The sequence below is a fragment of the Pteropus medius genome, unplaced genomic scaffold, assembly GCF_902729225.1.
Source record: "Pteropus medius unplaced genomic scaffold, Ma_sr-lr_union100, whole genome shotgun sequence".
Taxonomy (NCBI): Eukaryota; Metazoa; Chordata; class Mammalia; order Chiroptera; family Pteropodidae; genus Pteropus; species Pteropus medius.
In genome coordinates this window covers 1,003,850-1,024,887 of record NW_024340851.1, presented here as the reverse complement: position 1 = coordinate 1,024,887, position 21,038 = coordinate 1,003,850, and the positions used below count along the sequence as shown (strand labels likewise).

The following is a 21,038-nucleotide window of genomic DNA, read 5'->3' as shown; positions in this document are numbered from 1 at the left end:
TTCTCTTCCATACACTACAACGCTGGTGTGGGCCTGGTGTAAGGCTGGGACATCTAGCTCTTCAAGGAGTCCTCTGAAACCAAAGTAGCCCTCCTGATTTTTAACCACCATAAGGATTTGGGTTTAGCCAATTTTGTATCTCTGACCCTCCTACCAGTCTTGAGGTAGCTTCTTCTTTATGTCCTTAGTTGTAGGACTTCTGTTCAGCTAGACTTCAGGCTATTTATTTACTTACTTACTTACTTACTTACTTACTTACTAAAAGTGTTTATTAAGAACAATTACAGAGTAATATAATATGTCTAAGGCACATAAAAATAATTTGGCATCAAATTGCAAAGAAATAGAGATATAAAAGTCTTATTAATCATTATTCTATTGTTTAGTTGTAATTTTAAAGTGGTCATGAGAAGAGGCAAGCACAGTATGACTGGCCTAATTTATCTTGAGACTTAAAATTTAAACTCTTCCAAGTCCTAAGTGGCCACAAGTTATGCATTTGTTTTCAACCATTTATTAGGTATAAATGGTGTTTGAGCACTCTTGAACTTGTTAGAATCTAGTAAATTAAGCTTTTTGTAAAATTGTTATCTACATTTTCACAAAATATTCAAAGTAGCTTTACCACAGTTACTGCAGTCTTCAACTATGTCCCAATTTTAATTAATGATATATTTTTGTGGTACTAATTAGATGCATTTTTCAAATACAAGTAATGTTCCATAGTCATATAGGGATTTTCCTCTGATTTTATTTTTATGATTGATAATTTATTTTATTTGCCTACAAAGATCTGCAATATTTTATTGCTGAATAAGTGGAAATTTGGGTATAATCCAGCTTTAAAGAATGAATGAGGCCTTTGAAATCATCTCAGCTAACCTCCTCATTGCATATATAAGAAGAGTGAGGCCTAAAAAAGGGAAAACATTTACATATAATGATGTGCTAAAACTCTATGAATACTCAAGAAATGTTTGATGAATGAACAAACAAATAGATGAATTGATTGATAGATGATGGATAGATGGATGGATGGGAGGATGGGCGCATAAATTGATTCATCAATGGATAAAATTAGAGGCATAGTCAGGACTGGAGCCTGATTGGCCTGGCATTCAATTCACTGCATCTCTACTAGATAATATTGCTTCTCCCAGCAATATATATATATATATATATATATATATATATATACATATATATATATATATATATATATGTATATTTTAAAAAGCAATTGATTTGGCAATGTGATCTAATAGAAAATCTATAAGCTTTGAAGCCATACAGACCTGGTTTGAGTCTCAGCTCTGCCAGCTACTTGCTGTGTGACCTTGGGAAAGTTAGTTAAACTTGCCAAGTTTCTTTGTCACCTAAAAACTGGGGATAATTAAGTCAAAATAAAATTAAATTAAATATCTGTGTAAAGCATCCTGCAAGTGCATCACACACAGTAGATGCTCAATAAATGTGCATCCCTCTTCTTCAATGTGACTTTCATTTCTATCCTATGAAAATGCTGATGTTATCTATTCTGACAATCATGAAACTTTTTTACCATATGTGGTTCTAATGTAATGTTTCTCAAAGTGTGCTCCCTCAGACCAGCAGCATTCAGCATCACCTGGGAACTTGTTAGGAATGCAAATTCTCAGGCCTCATTCCAGACTTACAGAGTTAGAAATTCTGGGGGTAAGGCCCAGAAATTTCTATTTTAAGAAACCCTCTAGGTGATACACTTTAAAATTTGATAACCACTAATCTATACCATTGTACTTCTAGCTTCCTTGTTTAATGCTTTAGAGCCCATTAAAGGCATGAAGACCTTTATTATGTTTTTCCTAAGGTCTCCTCTGAAATAAAACATCATATCTACATGTTGTGTTATGTCAACCCATGATCCAGGAGGTGACATTAAGTGACACTGGATCTTCAGTCATAGCTTGTTATTAAAACATAAAAAAAAAATCACCCAGTCAGTATTTTGTGAAAATGTCCTTGGTAATGACCCCTCTAAACTGTCTCAACAGTTTTGCGAGGAAGTCACTGTACATCTTTTTAAAAAACAAAACTTTTGTATTTCTTGCAATCTTACTCTAAATTATGAATTACTCTTTATAATAGTAATTCATGACTTGTTAATATTCATACTAGTAATTCGGTGAAGATTGTTTTGTTGTTTTGTTTTTATTTGATATGGTTTGTTTTATAAATAGCCTAATTGAGCATAGAGACATGTATTCTAGGTCATCTGATTCAAATGGACGTGCTTGAGAAAAGCTTAATAAGTTAACCCACATGGCCCTTAGGCGACTCTCTGAATTATGGACATAATGCCTCAGAGGACACAAACATTTCTTGGAGGTAGAACTGCCCTTACAAACTTAAACCTCATTGGTAATGACAATGCCATTCTCCAATTTGCCAATTTTTGACACAGGAGCTGAAGGACCAGGGGTATAGTGCTCGTTGTAAGAAAGATAGAAGAGTGGCTACATTCATTATGTTGAATGATCAACATAAAGTCCTTAGGTCAATTAAAATTTAATCATCTAGGCTATAGGCATGAGAGACTCTCAACTACACTGAAGTTTAGGACAATTCCAACTGCACCCTGAATATTATTATTTCAGTTATGGTTGTAAGCCAAATATAGCTTCCATACACTAAGTCATCTGGGTCTTAAAGCTAAAACAACTGAAGTTTCATATGAGCTGTGAGAAGAAAACTCACTTTGTTTTTTAATGCTATTTCCAGTGTGTTTCTACCATATTCAAACCCAAGCTATTTAAGGGCAAAATATTATATTTAAGGCTGAAGACTGAAGAAAATTATAAAACTGACAAAGCAGAAGAGTGGCAGGGAGAAAAATAATGAAGATACACAAATTCCTTTGCCTGGTCCATTATCAGTTCTCTAACCTCCTTACCCCACAAATAAATATGACACTGGGTAGTGTTTTTGATCTGATTCATGACACTTGTAATTAACTTTTGGATTTATGAATAAATATAAATAAAAGCTATAGTCTGTTGAGTCAAGACTGTAGGAGTCATGTCGGAAGGTAGACTACTTAGTTAGATATATATATACTAATGGTGTTTTGTAGATAATTTTAGATGGTACATAGAAAACCTTTTTGTTTTTAACATTACCTGGCACATCAAGCCCATGATGCAAAAAACAAACAAACAAACAAACAAACAAAAAACTAATGTTTGAGATAATGATAAAATGGATATTTAAGTTTCAAAGAGAGTCCACTTAAGCAAAAATGGTAAGCAATTAATAATTAAAGTGATTAGAATATAGCAGATATTAGGAATCTAGTATGAAAATGACAAAATTTAAGCTTAAGGAAAGTTGACTTTCAGTAAAATTCAAGTCTTAAGAGAACAGGATATATATTAATAAACTGAACCCATTGAACCTTTATTCAAGTAATGAAATATTCTTTATGTTTAGTCTGTACTTAATGACTCAGTTTGTGAGCTGACAGGGACCCTACTAATCAAATTGCAAGTGACTTAGAAGGAAAACGTTTTAATTTGGAGCAAAATCTGAGACTTGATTTGAAAGAGAGAGGTTAGAAAAAAGAGGGCAAAGGAGCAGGGTGAGGGGTAAGAGAGAAAAAGAGAGAATGTACTTGAATTTTTATTAGCTTCTAAAAGTTCTTATTTTAGGGTAAGTTAAAATGTTTTATTTAATTTGATGAGGGTCTCTTTTAGGTTAGGACCAGATATATAATTAATCCATGCCTTAGATACAAAAATATTTTATATTTGCCCATCTCAGAAAGACAGAAATATCCAAAGTGAACTTATACAATATGGTTTTAGTCATTCACACAAACAAGAGAATGTAGTGTTACCTGGAACAATAGAAGTTTGGGGAGACAAAGACCCTGAGCATAGAAGGTCTTCCTCCAGATTTCCTGCATACTACATTCTCTTGGATATGTGTTTTACTGGAGAGAGTAAAAAGAAGAAAAAAAGTCTTTTATCATTTTTTTTTTAAAAAAAAGAAGTTCCAAATAGGACCAGATGTACTGTTATATCTTTGAGTCTATGTCTTGACATGATGAAACAATAGACTAAGGGAAGTTTGCATTTCTCCTACTCAACTTGCTAAAGCAGATTTAGAAATCTAATTATAAGGATTTACTATCAGTACTGACAGTATCTATTTCCTCACTGATTCTCCTGCCAGAAATATAGAGAACACACACACACACACACACACACACACACACACACACACACACCAGTTCTACCATCTATCTATTTATCTATCTAGAAATGCATATATAAATATAGATATATAAATATATCTGAAAAGTTAAAAATAGCTATAATGATGTTCTGAAGTTCTTAAGTGCTTTAAAATTTTTTAAGTTTTTAAACATTTTCATCAATCATATCAAACAGATAGTTTTGCTCATTTAAAAGAAGATAGGAAGCATGAAGAGGTGGTATTGATTTACTAAGCAGATTAACCTCATTTCATTTTTAGATTTGGTTGCTATACTAACAGATTAGTGAAATGGTATAGACCTAATATATTTGGATTTTAGCAAGTCATTTTACAATGTCTCCAATGATGTCTTTGTGAACAAAATGATGAAATATTGAATGAGTCATAAGACAGTCAGATGTGGAACATATTGAACAGATACATGCTGATAAATGGACTTCTCTCAAGCAAAGAGAAGGCTAGTTGTATCACACTGAACACTTGCCAGACCATGGTATTGGGGCAGAAATAAGTGTTCACAGAAGAGTGTCAAGCTGATGAAGGGCACAAAAGCACATCGTATGGTAAACAGTTAAAAGAATTGAGGCTGTTTCACATGGAGAATATTTATGGAGAATATCAGTACGGTCTTCGCAAACTCGAAGGGCCATTGTATTAAAAATTAGAACTTATTTCCTATCTCTTCAAAAGGCAGGATAAAGACTAAGGGGTGAAAATTTTAATGAGATAGATTTGAACTTAACATAAGAAATAATTCTCTGGCAATAATAAAAAGAGCTGTCTGGGGAGATGGTGAGTTTTCTGTCCTGGAAGGACTTGAGGCTGGACTGGATGAGAGTTTATCAAAGATGTCAGAGAGGACGTTATGGAGTGAGAGACTGAGTTAGATGGCCTTTATAGTATCCCTAATTCTAAGAGTATATGAGTCATTTATTTATTCATTCACTCATTCCAAAAATATTTATTGAGCTCCTACTAAGTGCCAGCTACCATTCTAGGCACTAGAGAGACAATGGAGAATAAGACAGATTTCCGGTCCTAATGAGGTTACTTCTATTAGAAGAAACATACAATGAAAAAGAAGACAAATAAATGTTTAAGATAATGTCAGACAGTGAAAATGTTAGAAAGAAAATAACATTTTTGAACCATTTGCTTCTTACAACCACTGGAACTGAGATCTTTTGATTTAGATATCAGAACTGTGCCCGTTAAGTTTATTTCTACAAAGGGTTCAGGCCTGGGATTTGTCAGACCAGATTGGGAGGGAGAAACTAACATTGGTGATTCTCTCTAAAATATATTACAGGATTCTCATAAAAGGTGGAATTAACATTGTGAGATTCATAGTCAGTGAAAAATAATGGTTTCTGACTCCTAACACAGTAACTTCAGAAGAACATGGCTTTCAAAATCATAATGTAAATATGGAGAGCAATGCATGCTAGTTCATGCTCTTCAATCACTATTATAAATGATCGTTTCACAGACATTGTGTGGAACAGAGAACAAAAGAGATGAGGCCTACCTAAGCATGCAAATGAGTACGCTATTGGGTCAATCATAAGTACAACTGTTAAGTAAGCAGTTTTTTCCCTTTAGTACAGAGATAGGAACGGACATCTTTGCCAGACCCTTCAAGTCAAACCACCCACTCTCCTATGTGCAAATCTCTACACATTTTATACATTTGCCTCAGAAACCATGCTCCAGGTCAACAAAGGTCCACACCGAAGACAGGGGTAGCAAAATTGCAGCCTACAAAGTTGAATGCAATACAGTCAGATATATGTCTCTACTGTGACAGCCACCTACTCACCTTGATACTCAGACAAGACAGAAGCACTGGAGAAGTGAAAAGACAAACAAAGGGAAAGATTTTTCTCAGGGAGGAAAATTAGTTCAAAAGTGAACTCCAAAACGAATTGGAAACAGCTACCTTGTTCTGGCCTGGTCAGCAAAATGCAAAGCAGAGCTTAAACCCCCCTGGTCATCTCTACTCTGCTGGATGGTGAGTTAAAATGAAATGTTATCTGTTGCAGAAATGAAGTGAAGTTTAGGCAAACCTAGAGACATGTTGCCAAAAAAGGAAAAGGTAAAAACAAATATCCAGATGAATTTTCAAAAAGGCAAACAACCAAAACAAATATACGAAAGGTCATTTCCCAAATCTGATTGAGTTGGAGGAATGGGGGCCACATAGGGCGCACTGTCCTCCTTTCCATACCCTCTAATACTCATGTAAATCACCCTGAAGTCAGGCTACTTACAAGTGTTGATTTCTGAGAAGAAAAAAAGACTAAACACGGCTCATGTGGAAGTTATTTTCAACTCCTATTTCCTGAGCTCTTAGCTAAGGGCACAACTGTTCACTGTTGACTCCATATTGGTATAGGGGCAACTGAATGAGGCTCTGGAGATTATTCTCTACAGGGCTGGTCTTTGGTTGTGTAATCTTCGAAATGTAGCCATCTTTTCTCTCCTCTTCCTGCTTCCAAAGTCTTTGATCCCTTTTAGTGGTTCCTAACTCCCTGCTCAGTGCTTTCCCACTGAAGTGTCAATGACTTCATAGAATGCCCCACCCAGTGGCCTCTCTTCCAGAACTTAGTGTAAGAAGCTGCATTAGTTTCCTAGGGCTTTCGTAATATAAGTGAAATAAATTGAGAAATTCATTTTCTCGAAAGTTCTAAAGGCATGAAGTTCAAAATCAAGGCGTCAGCAAGACCATGCCCCATCTGAAGGCTCTAGAGAGGAATCTTTCTTTGCCTCTTCTAGATTCTGGAGGTACCTGGCATTCCTTGGTTTATCACTGCACCACTCCAATCTCTGCTTCCATCTTCACATGGTCTTCTTCCCTGTGTGTACCTCTGTATGTTCACATGGTCTTCTTAAGAGGACAATAGTCATTGGATTTAGGGTCCCCCTAATCCAATATGAACTCATCTTAACTAATTATATCTGCAAAAACTTTATTTCCAAATAAGGTCACATTCTGAAGTTCCAGTACATGGAAAACATTTATAGAAATGAATTTCGAGAGTACATTATACAACTCCATATACAGGCAATGTTTAATGCAGAAGAATATTTTTCTTAGTAAAAGAAGGATGACAAATATAGAATGGCAAATTGTCAGACAGTGGAACTGGTAAAAGAGATAGTTTCTGAGACAGGATAGACATTCAAAAGCCCACAGCTCCCTCCTCAAGCAGACAAATATACCACCTGAGTTTATCTATTTTGGGGGAGAAAAATAGCAACTTAAAGGTTTTAGTTACTCTGTAAGTGCTAAGCTTTTAGAAACATAGCAATTATATTCTACATCTTCATTTCTACCTTAGTGGATACTTAAAGGTTCTGGGACTTCAAATGGCAGGTCCCATTCTCAAGCTATTGGTACCACATATCTACAGTTTTATATAGGTGTTAGGATCTCAACTTTGGCACTCTCTAGTAATGTGTCCTTGTGCAACCTCCCAGGACACAATTTTTTTACAGAAGAAACTAAGGTCTATTCTGAGTACAATTGAGCTCTAAGTGTAAAGTCTGTACTGTCTCAACAAGCAGAATTAGTTTTATGCTAAAATCTCTCTACTGTGCTGTTCTGAAGCACTATCATTCAGGATTCACCTTGGGGTTAAACACTGAATATTGCTTTCTGAGCATTTCTTTAAAGTGTAAATTCTCCCTTGAAGAGAAGCAGAGACAGTCATTGACTTAGACTAGTAAGGACGAGTTTGTGCTGGGCAGAATACAAGGGGTTAAGGTTACTACCTAAGAGGAACTTATTCAAAAGCAGGCAGGCAAAATAGAAAACAATTTAAACATTGTGCTGAAGACAGATGCTGCCACCAGTTTTTCAGAACCTAAAGTCAGTTAAGTATTTTGACTGTCAGTTTACTTTCTAGCCTTCAAATAATCTACTTAACTTGATGACATTAGTACTGACCGTCTTGTGCATCTTTGAAAAAGCATTATGATTAATTTTTCTTTAAAACCAGTATTCTCTCAACAGCCAATCCCCTATCACTACTCCTCATACATACACATCTCCCCACCAACCACAAGCATACCTCTAAGCAAGGCAAAAAAAATAAATCTTTGCTCAGAAAGGTTTCAACAAGTTTGAGTTCCTTCCTTCTCCTCATCCCAACTGCACCCCAACAAATTAATTCACTCAGAACTAGATTTAAAAGTGCCAGACACAGAAAAGGAACAGGAATGTTCATATCCAGTCCCTTCCTGAAGTTCTCAATACTCATTAAAATATAAACCAAAAGTCTCCAGTTCTAGAGATTCTGAAACAGTAGATATTTGCTGGGTCTGGGAATCTGCTTTTAAAGAAAAATATCAGAATATTCTGATGTCACCTTTTGAGGACTAGCATTTGAGAACCACTGAATATCATTTTTTATATAAATATCTTGCTTAAAATGCAATATACAATTCACATACCGGGCAATGCACAAATATTCAGTGACTTTTTACATATGCATACATACATGTGGCCACCACTCAGATAAATACATAGAATATTTCTAGCACCCATACTCATAAAGTTTCTTTGTTATTCTTCCCATTCAATACCCCCTCATCCCCAGAGGTAATTATGATTCAGAATTGTAGCACTATTGATTGAGTTCGTCTGCTCTTGAACTTCAAAATATGATATCATTTACTCTTTTGTTTCTGACTTCTTTCATGCAACATATCTTTGACATATATCCATGTTCTTGCATGTATCAGAAGCAACTACAGTATTTTTTAACTTCACATAGGATCATTGAATGTTGAAACTTGAAGGGCCTTTAAAAATTGTATATTAGAGATTAGAGCTCTGGCTCAAATGTCTACAAAGAACAAGGCAGAGAAAGTTTAAGAGTAAAGCAAGTAGGTTTAACACAATAAGGCGCAATAGGAACTGCAGAAACTAGAGAGTGTGTTCTCCAGCTAAAGAAAGCAGCTAATATTTACTCAGTTCCTGTTGATTGTTGCTATTTGGGAATGTGGTCCTAGTATAGATTTCTCATTTTTTAAGAGAAGTTGTTAACAAGTACTGTTTTGTAGAATCTTCTGATTTTCAATCAACTTTAAAATAAGTATGAACCAATCAAAACATAACTGAAGGCCACCTCTAGTCCATAGATGGTCTATTTGCAATCTTTGACTAATCTAGCCTCCCTATTTTCAAATAAGGAAATAAGGCTCAGAAAAGAAGAGACTTCTCCATGGACACATAGAAAGTTGGGAGTAGGGCTGTAGCAGCCTAGTATAATATTTTAAATAGTTTAGAGCATAGAATATGAGACAGATTGTTAAGATGAAATCCTATCTCTGCCATTTACCAGCTAGGTGGCCCCATGGCACATTATTTAGCCTTTCTGAGCCTCAGTTTTCAAATCTGTAAAATAGCAAGAGAAATGCCTTTCTTATAGGGTTTTTGTGGAACTGGATAAATTAATATAAAATTAATATAAGCAAAGAGTATTGTGCCTAGTGCTATAGAAGTGTTAGGTTGTTGTTGTTGCTGGTGGTGGTGTTATTCCCAAGGATAATATATGGGACAAGTAATACTATCATTTCTGAGAAGTTAATTTCTCCAGGACCAATCATTCACCTTGGGGTTAAATCATTAAAATATGATACCAAGACATTTATAAGTTGTCAAGTTTGATGAAACAGAGCACTTAAATGGATTATTAATGTCAAATCCACATTTAATCAAAATATGTTCAAGTGATTTTTAGCTCAAGAATGGAAGGTATTGTTGCCAATAGAAGAAAAATGTTCAAATTAGTGTCCTTAATATGTGAAAAGTAGGCCTTCCAAATTTTTAGAAGTTGGACTTTAACTCTTGCACCTTTATTAACTAAAGAAGTAGAATTTTTATCAGACTTAAAGATGATTCACACAAGCAGTTTGTCAGAAATGCAGCTATTTTACCTGATAATGTGAAAAAAGTATAACAAAAAAAGTGGAATAAAAAAAGTGTAAGCCTAATACCAGTTTCCATTGTATAGTGCTTTGGAATTTTTGAAAGCTTCTTTCATAAATATTAAAATCCTAAATTATTAGAACTAGAAGGCATCTAGGAAATCATCCAACATTCCTCATTTTCTAGATGAAGAAACACCCAGAGAGATTGCTACCTACCCAAGATCATACAGCTAGGTTGTGGCAGAACAAGAATCTGGCTTCTCTAATCAGAGAAAACTAAGACAGGATACAATTAGATCCCAACTGATAACTGCAATCAGTGTTAGCTACATTTGCAAAACTCGCACAGAGCAGAAAGAGAAGGAGATGGTGGTCTAGGAAAATCAGGTAAGACTCTTTTGAGGGGGCAGTTTCTGAGCTGGCTCTAAAAAGAAGGATCAGATTTCCAAACATGAAAAGCTAGTCAGAGGGCATAGACATGCAAACAAAGGCAGGGTGGGTGTGCCACCTGAGTGGCACAATGTAGAGACTAACAAGACTAGTAAGACATAAGCAAAGGGAAAAGAAAGCATTACTGGAGAGGTAGGATAAAACTGCTTACTAGAGGGTTTTTAATGCCAAATCAAGAACCTTGGACAAGAGACCACAGCCATATGATAAGACTCCTTTTTTTAATAAAAGAAATTATGCTCTCATGTTAAGTATTCTCACCACCACCACCCCACACACACACTCATAAACACACAAGGGATACAAGGAAACTGAGAGGTATTGGGAACGTCTATTATCTTGATTGTAGTAATGGTATCACAGGTGTTTGCATATATCTAAACTCATCAAATAGTACACAAAAAAAATAAGTGCAGTTTTTGTATATGAATTATACCTCAACACAGTTGTTTTTTAAAAAGAAACGTATGCTTATATTTCAAAAATAATGCAAATGCTACAGAAAAAAATGTAAAATTAAAACAAAAATTCTCCTCTATCTATACTACCCAGCGTCCCTTATGATGAACAGTTTCTTGTGCAATTTGCAAAGAATGTCACCCATGGAGTTCTTTTTAAATAAAAAGTTTTTATTTTTCAAACTATGCTATGTACTGCAGTCACCCTAATGTAACACAATGACTAGATTGTAACATATCTGGGTTATACAAATGCTGAAAGCAAAAAATACTCCACAAGTATCACCTGGCCTGCTTGAAAGCAACTGAAAAACGAAATCACCAAACTCTCTTTAAAAATTAAGAAAATCAAAATGTCTTTTCAGCCCTTGACAAATAATCAGTGTAATAGTTCCCATTTGCACATGTTGATGAACCCTGTTCTGCTAGCACACGTGAAGAAAATACAAATGTCCTCAGAATCTAATGTTACTTCTGATTAATGATATTTTCTGCTTCAGTCTTTCAGCCAAAACAATAATTAGAGAATAAGAGGGGCCTATTTTTCTGTCAGGGTTAGAACTCAATTTTAGGTAATCTAGTTTTGCTCGAAAACAATCAAACATGGTAGTAACAAGAAAAAAAAATCATGGCAGAAATGGAATAGAAGGAAATGGAAAATGGAATTTGGTTACATAAATATGCTCTAAGAGGAAATAATTGAGATGAAGTAGCTAAACCAAGAAGCCCATGCAGAGGATAACATGAGACAGTCCTATTTGTTTAATACTCGGCTTGGAGGAGGAGGAGAATTTAGCTATTCTGAGCATAGAAGAATTCACAGGATTATAGAATATTAAGAAAACACACATTAGAAAGTTCTTGAAAATGTTGAGATAAAATCAGCTGATAGAGCATATTTAATGTCTATAGGGCATTCTTGGAAAGGAGGTGCTAATGAATGCCAGTGCCTTAGTAAATTAAGAAAATATATACAGCTGTTAGAAATTTCCAGGATCACATATTTCTTAAGTATATAACTAGATATGTAGTTATAGATAGATGATTGATTGATAGATACATACATATATACACACACATACATGCATACATAGACGACATTTGCTTTTGATTGTCATCTCTCTGGTAAATTTCAACTTTCTCTTTGAGTAGCTATGTATCACATTATATGTCTGTGAACTCATACATTTCCTTCACATACCCTAGGCTTCATCCAAACATGTTTGTCCATTCATAGGCTGCAATTGCTATGCTCTTTGCCTTTTTTTTGTTGTTTCCTCCATTATGAATGTCCTGTTTTCTTCATCCATTCACCCCCATATTGGGATGACCAAATCATACCCTCCTTTCAAAGCCCAACTCAAAAGCTCAGCTCTAAAGTCACCACTTTTTCTAAGCCTTCCCAGATTCTGCCCTCACTCCTATCCACCTACCACACCACATTCACAAGCTCTCTCTCTTTTCTACCGTCATAGAACTTATCTGTACCCCTTATATGACATTTACTACTAGAAGATTTCTGTTTTATTAATTCCAAAGTATATATTTTGCCTGCGTTACTGGCCTGTAAACTCTTTAAGAAGAAGCTCCAAGTAGATTCATCTTTGTGTTTCTCAATCATTTGCTACACACTAAACACACACATACAAACAAACATACACACACACACACACACACACACACACACAACACTCAGCACACACACACACACACACACACACACACACACAAAATCTCAGCACAGTGCCTTTAACCACCTGAATGTTCTAATTTGTGGAGTAGTTCTATTAATTATTGTGGGTTTATATAAAAACAGTTGAAACAAATTTTGTTTGGATGTACCAGATAAGCTGATATATGAAAATCAGTGACAATAACTTTTACCATCATTATGATTTTTATCATCAGTTACAATTCAGCAAATGCCTATTGTTAAGTATTAACATTATTTCTAATCCTCACAGCAACTCAGTAATGACCTATTAGTATCCTTTACTTTCCAGGTGAGGAAAACAAGCCTCAGAGAATTTAATTGGCAAAGATCACACGACTAGTAAAGAGCAGAGCTGAAAATTGAACCTAGGCCAGACTTATTTCAAGGCCTGCACTTTTTCCATTAGCACATTTTTCAAGGCACTTTCACAACTACTATCTCAATTGTACCACACAGCAAAAATGTGAAGTTGGCAGAGCTGGGCATTCCCTCTTGTCAGCACCCCATTCACTGCTTCATCTCCCATCAATACACTCCAACCTTCCTTTCTAGTCCCATGGAGCATCTACCACCACCCCCTTTAGCAGTCTGCAACCTATAAAGAAAATACCACCTTCATTGCCTGATTAATACCTTCAGAGGTAAGCCTAAGCATTAAAAGACAGTCTTCTATCATGTGATATTTAAAATGCTAAACCATAAAATTAAATTATATATTTAACTGACCAAAATGTATGTGTGCTGAGTTTTTAAGTTTCTTTCTAGATTTTTTGAAACTATCTTTCTTTCTCTCTTTCCCATCCCTCCACTCTCCTTCCTCCCTCCCTCTCCCATTTCTTCTCCTTCTCTTTCTCCATCTCCTTCTCCCTCTCCTTCTGTCTCTCTCTCTCTTCTGCCATGCTGATCCCATCATCTTGGACCAAGAGGGTAGGACCCAGAGGGTAGAAGACCAGGAAGTAGAGGAGTGGCCTAGATATCTTAAAAACATGCATCCTCTAAGAGTGGGATTATAGCAAAGACTCCCTATTTCCCTGTTAGGTTGTGATGATGCTTGCTTAGGCCCTTAGAGCAGCCTGGTCAGCACATCACCATGGTTCGATGAAGCCAGAGCATTGAAATTATGAAGCAAATCTGCTAACTCTAGAAGCTATACTGGGCCAGCCTAATAAGGAAACAAAATATTGGACCATCTGAATGGTGTGATCTGAAGGGTGTCAAAATTGTATCTCTTTCCCAGAATCTCTCTCCCCACAGAAGCATCTTAAAGGGGTTACAGCATTTCAGAATATCCTATGAAAATGCAAACACCCCAAGAAAGTTCCTTTTAGAACTCTAAGAGGTAGTATCTCAATAGGGATTCATTTTTCCAAAGTGACAGTTGATCAAGGGGAAATACCTTCTAAGTATGCATAGGACAAGAAATAAAATGAGAAGATGGTAAATGTCATAAAGGAAGATTAAAGGGTGACAAATTTTATCTCCTTCAGTGTCGTACTGGGGTAGACCCCATTTCTATTCCATTACCAGGTACTCTGGAGCCCAGTCATATGAATAAGGAGAATTCTTGGAAATCTTTCCAACTTTTAATGGAATTGGTAACTCATGTTGTCCCAGTTCAGTATGGCGTTGATGACAATGAAAAGTTTCAATCTTACCAAGCACATTATGGGTTAAACTTAAGAAAGTGCTGCAAGTTCTAACATGTTGAACAAAACAGACACCAGGGTGGGACTGCTCTCAAGAGGTAGCTGGAGATTGTGCCAAGGACCTGTGGAGTAACCTGTCCTGTTGACTTTTTTTCCAGTATGAGAAGAGGGAGAAGCAGGAGCTTGAGTTGCTTGAAGATGCAACCCAAGCAGCTTTGGGAAGGAAGATCCCAGCAGAGACCTAAAATGTTTCAGATTATACATTTGTTGACAAAATAAAATTATGATTCTTTCTGGAATTTACAAAGTAGTATTTCACCTTATTCAACCTTTCCCTTCCCTTTCTCCCTAAGCTAACAATCAACAAGTGTAACTTAACATAACTGGCATAACTATGCAGCCTTTTTCATAGCTATTAAATGAACATATATGTCTTCTTTTTCCTCTAAAAGTTTATTTGTCCAGTTAACAAAACCTCATTTACTTAAAATGTTTTCATAACCATTCTAAAGGCTCCATACAGTTCATTGTATTGTGAGTGTAAGAAGAAAGATTAACGTGTAGAGCAAACATGATGAGAGTGTGGATGTAATTACTTTCCTATTCTTACTTGACTAATTCAGGATATTAAAACTATTTTAGGTATTTTGACAAAAAAACTCAGGTAGCTCTTTATTTCCACTCAAAAGAAAATAATTCTCTATGTTTAGGCAGTTTGGAACTTGTACTTATAAATGTTGAATTTGGTCTTTGCTCTTTTGCAGGGGTGGGAGGGGAGAAAAAGTTTCCTGTGTTTACCTTCTGGATAGATATACCTGTAAGCAAGGCACCATTCAGTGCTTTAGTCCATGGACTTTTTAAACATCTTGGCTTTTCCACAATCCCATTATTCATCCCATCTTCCTGTTCAAGTGTCCCCAGTTTTGAATCTAAAGCATTATTTGGTAAACAAAATCATCCATAACTCAGTCAGAACGGGAAAAAAATCCCCTGAGTGGTGAAAAATTAATGCCATAAAATCCATGCACTGTAGATTTCTTCATACAAGAGACTCTCCTGAGTCTCTACACATTCTAGCAAACTTATCTATCCAGTTTCCTAATTCACAGACAATTAAAAAAAATAAATTAAAGTGAGTTTGGTATGGCCACAGCTCATTATTAGTAGTTGTAGTAATAGTAACCTTTATTGGGTACTACGAGCTGCTAGACACCGTGCTAAGCCTTTTGCATGCATTATTTCATTAAATCTTTGCAATAACTCTATAAAGTTAAGTATAATTAATAGCTCAATTTTACAGTTTCATAAACTGAGTTTTAGACTAAGTTTTAGAAGGACTAAATAATTTATCAAATTTGTCTATACTTAGTACAGACAGGCATACAGTGTGAAGGGCTATATGACAGCCTGATAGCAAAAGAGTAGAAAAATACAATGGAAAAGTAAATTATAAGGAGTTGGAAAGCATAGTGATTTGGAGGTATGTAATTTGGAGACAGGCCACTTTATATAGCTCAGTAGCTTTCAGAAGACAACACGGTGTTACAACACATTAAAGGGATTGGTTTGTATATGTATGACCCCAAAACATTAAAAACTGATTAAATTACATTCACAACCATCTACTTAAGAATGGAAAAAGAAATGTAATGCATGCTATAAATATTTCTCTGATGTTTTTAACTGTTAAGGTAAATATCAACTGAGTTTTGGATTCTCAAAGGGAAGGCTTCAATTATCTGAAAAATTTACATACATATGAACATGTTATTCCCTGATAATGGTGGTATTTTTATGCATAGTGTCTTTATAAAGAATAAAACATTAAAAGGGAGGAAAGGAATATAACTTGATTTGTAAAATATTATACGTCTCAAAGCCTCTGCATTCAGCTTTAGTTAGTTCGGTCTGTCAATTTGCTGTGGTTTAGGCATATTCCATCAACAGGGTTTATCCCATTATGCTGACTAATGTGGAAATGACCATTTTTAAAGGAGACTTGGGATCATAACTGACTCAATGTCTGATTTGAAGTGGCCAAAGACAATACACAATCCCACTCCTTACTAGGATTAAAATCGGTGCCCCTGATCCTTACCACATGGCCCATACCCAGGATGTGACTGATTTGTCATAAGAAGAGAAGGTAAGATCCTGAGCAAGAACACTGCTCAAGTGGCCATCCCTTAGTGGCAACCTGAGTGCTGCCTAGAGCGCCTGAGTGGCTGGCTCAAGGAAGGATGAGAATCTTGTGCCAAGACATTTAGAAGGAGCCAGGAACCCTGCAAGGCTGCTACAAGTACCCTTCAACAAAGTTGGCCCCCTCCACAGTCTTACCCTATTATACCTTGCCTAGATCTGTCCATGGTAAAGTTTCCAAGTAAAAATTGCATGGAGGAACCCAAGGAACTGAGTAGGTGGGCAGGGGAAGGGGCTGAGGAGCTGCAGGCTGCTCTCTGAGTGAGAATTAAACAAACAACCCATTGTGGATAGAGTGAGGGGAAGTTACATGAGACAGGCATAAAAAATAAAGTCCCAAACCGCTGTGGTCATTCAGAAATGTTTGCAACTTTTCACAAGGGCAGTGGTATTACTCCCAATTTCCTGTCCAAATATTTATTAATGTAACCAAGGACTGAGTACATGAGGCTACCTCATATCAGTGCAGCATCCTACTTTCCTTGCAGCTCTAAACTGTGACGTACTGTCAAAAAAAAAAACTCTTCCACACTCAAAATAGCTACGTTACAGAGGAGAGTTGGAATATGTTCTGGGAGTGGGTGTGTTTGTTTGAATTCAGTATGTGGAGAAAAGGCAAGCCTCCATAGCCATTCACACACTTCCCTCCTCAGCGATGAGTACGCAGACAGCCGATCTCCTGGACTAAGTCTCTGAATGGTAATGTACATTTATAAAGATTATTCTCTTAACTATTTTGAGCCATTTTATAAATAAAATACATGTGTCTGCTGTGCACATATACACATATATATTTAGTCAACTTTTGCTTGTTTTCTTCTGAGGCTGGTCTTGTGTGGTTATTTATGTGGTCTGATTTCTGAGGTGTCAGAAAGAGCTCCCCCCTACCTCCTACCCCAGCCACCCAAAAATATCTTTTAGACTGGCCCACCACAGAGCCTAAATGCCCCACATTGCTCAAACATTTGAGTTAGTCATTGAAAGCAGCTGTTAAAATCCAAGTGTTACATTGAGATATTAGGCAGACAGAAATTAAAGACTATGTAAAACAGAAAAAAATATGGAGAAATTGCTTCTAATATAATGTTAAGTTTCAAAAGAAGAATGCAAAATTACATACACAGTCTGGGTCAGATGATGTTCACAAAATGTCATGGAGTGAGAGCCAGCATATATGACCCAACTCATGAATATGACCCTATAGTAAGAGAAATCCAGCACTATTGGGTAGGTTCTGTTCTTATTTATTTTGAATGAGTGCTTTCTACTGTTTCTGATCCTCAGATTCCACTCTCTTCACAGTGTATCTGACATCTCCTTTTGTTGATCTCCGGAGGCTCCCAGTGACCTCTGTAATCAACCTTGCCAGGGCCTAAATCTCCACCTCCTGGAAAGCTCAAGAAGTCTAACATTTGCCTGTGAGGAGCTTTTGGAAAGACCTCACAAAACCCATTCAATCTCTCTTGGCAGAAAACTGCCAAACCAAGCCCATTTCCTCAAAAGATGGTGGAGGTCTTAGCAGCTTCCTATAGTGCTCTGAAATTGGAGAATGAAATTCTGCAGGCCCGAGTGCAGAGGCTGATGGAAGAAAATGCTGCCCTGCAGGCCCAGATCCCAGAGTTCCAAAAGCCCCGAGCATCCAAGGAGGATGAACCACTCCAAAAACCCTCAGAGGCTCAGGATCCCTCCAAATCCCCAGAGCCCGTGGATCCCCTGGAGTTTGAAGAGCCCCAGAAGCTCAGAGAGCCCCAGGAGCTCTCAGCTTTGGGGCCTCCAGCAGCCCAGGAGCCCCAGGTGACCTCAATGGCCCAGGAGACCCAGAAGTCCTTGGAGCCCCAAGCAGCCCCAGAGTTTCTGGAGCTCCCAGCGACCCAGGAGCCCCAGGTACATCCAATGGTTCATGGGTTATCAGCAGCCTGGGAGTCCCATAAGCCTCCAGAGGCTTTAAGGAGCCCCAGAAGCCCCCAGTGGCCCAGGAGGCTAACAAGCCCCCAGAAATCAAGGAGGGCCAGAAATCCCCTGATACCCAAGGGCCCCAGAATTCAGAGCTCCAGGATCCCCCAAATACCCAGGAGCTCCAGGAGGCACCAGAATGCCAGGAGACCTCAACACACTTGGAGCCCCTTAAGCTTCTAGCTACCCAGGAAGCTCTGGAGTCTCGAGTTCCCCAGGAGTCCTTGGATGCTTCAGATGCCCAGGAGTTCCTAGAGCTCTCAGCACCCCAAGAGTCCCTGGAAGGCCTAATAGCTTTTGAGACATCAGCAGCTTCAGAGTTCCCACAGATTCCCAGTGGGTTGGAGACTGAAACTTTCCCCTTAGAATACCCTTTAGCCTTCAATGGGGATGCCCAGAAGTTTCCTGAACTCCTGGTTCAATTGAATAGTTACATGAGAGTCAGTGGGTACCTGTATCCCACTGAAGCAGCCTTGGTGAGCTTTGTTGGCAATCGCTTCTCAGGTGAGGCAGGAAGATGGTTCCAGGCCTTAGTAGATACATAAAGCCCCCTGCTGGAGCGATTTGAAAGTTTCATACAAGTGCTTCAGGATACTTTTGACAATCCAGAAAATACGGAAGATGCCAACCACTACATCCATCAGCTCTGCCAAGGAGAGGACCAGGTCCACCAGTATGTGACTCACTTACACTTCATTGCTCAAGAGCTAAACTGAGATGAAAGCACTTTCTGCATCCAATTTCAAGAAGGGCTTGCCAGTTCTATCCGAGATGAACTGTCTCACACAAACCCAGCTACCAAACTATCCGATCTGATCACCCAGTGCATCAGCCTAGAAAAGAACCTAAGTAGTAAGCCTGATCCAAATCCACAAGGGGCAAGTCCCTCTAAGGAGCGAGCTGGGCCTGTGGGTTTTCCAGCTGAAAAACAGCCTCTGCAGGCTGCAAGCAATTGCCCACACCTCAGTGAAGCTGAATGGGCCTGCCGTCATGAAGGCCATCTGTGCCTCTACTGTGGTCATCCTGGCCATTTTGCCAGAGATTGTCCTGTGAAGCCTCATCGTGCCCAGTAGGTGGAAAACATCGAGGCCCGGCGGTAAGGGGGAACCTGGGTGGGCCAATCTACAAATATGCATCCCCCTCGCTTCCAATATCCATGTCCCATACCCTATGGCTTACTGTTGAAATTCGACTGGGAAAATGACAGTTCTTTGAGCAAGCAATGGTGGATTCAGGCTCCTACAGAAACAGTATTGACCATTCTGTGGTTCTTCGAGAGAAGCTGCCCATCCGTAATAATATCTTCCCTTTGATGCTTGAAACAGTAAATGGCCATCCACTGATTAATAGACCCATAACCAAGGAGACACCATCTGTCGAAGTTAAAATTGGAAACCACGTTTAAGAGCTCCAGTTTGATATTATTCATGTACCACCATACCCTCTGATTCTTGGAATCCACTGGCTTGAAACACATGACCCAAACATCGAGTGGAGTACCTGCACTGTGTCTTTTCTATTTCGTTATTGTCACTACAATTGCTTCAGACACAGGTGGAATAGAAGATGTCATGATGAAATAATTGCTGGGTAGATGCTGTGTCTTAGTGACTGCTCCTGGCAACCTGTCTTCTATTATCTCAGCTGTCATCTGCATTTGCTGCTTCCAGAATTTTCCTCTGAATCTCTGGCAATGAACTAAGGCTACTTGTACAGTGACCCTTCCTCTAAGATCATGGACTTAACCTAACAACTTTGAGTTGCCTTTTTTTTACCAACCCTGTATGCCCCTTTCTTTAAACCCTGAATTAATGGGGGCTGTTTTAATTATAATTTATACTAACAATATGCATGAGAATAGATGTTAGAAACTAATATTGAAAAAATGTAGTTGTTAGACAGACCTTTTCCCTTATTAAGATTTTCTCTATCAAAAAAATTGCAACATATTTTCAATAAGGAAAGTAAATTTGCGAGTGATATTTTTTTTAAAAAAAATCAATAAACATTGGCAATTTCTACTGGTGTTTGAATTATTTCTTGGCTTAGCTGAGGGAAGAACATAAGTGACAAGTAAGTTGGGAGGGAGAGAAGGGGTTGGAAAAGGCTAAAAGTTTGGGTAGGATCCTGAATATTCCAGGAATAGTGAGAAGTCATTGGATGATGCAGTATGGGGAGATGGAGAGATTTGGAGAATGGTTGGAGCAGAGGGAGATTGAGTGAAGTATGAAAGGTTTTGAGGAAGAGTAGAGGGAAGGCTGAGAAGAGGGTTTGGGAGAGATTGGTAGGAGGTTGGAAAGGGTTCAGAAGAAGGCTAGGGGGCACTAAGGGCAGGGGTGAGGAGAGGGGTAAATTCCTACAAAAATAAAAGGAGCACAAACAAAGACATTGAACAGTTTTGACAGCAAACATCTTGGAATTTAT

The 21,038-nt window shown here is 37.7% G+C and overlaps 1 protein-coding gene across 1 annotated transcript; it reads left to right on the top strand.

The window, feature by feature from the left end:
* The first annotated feature begins 18,164 nt into the window (after positions 1-18,164).
* Positions 18,165-19,687, top strand: RTL3 (retrotransposon Gag like 3). Its single transcript, XM_039849598.1, is given in 2 exon segments — positions 18,165-18,545; positions 18,620-19,687. Coding segments are annotated over 2 exon segments (1,449 nt in total).
* The last annotated feature ends 1,351 nt before the right edge of the window (positions 19,688-21,038 follow it).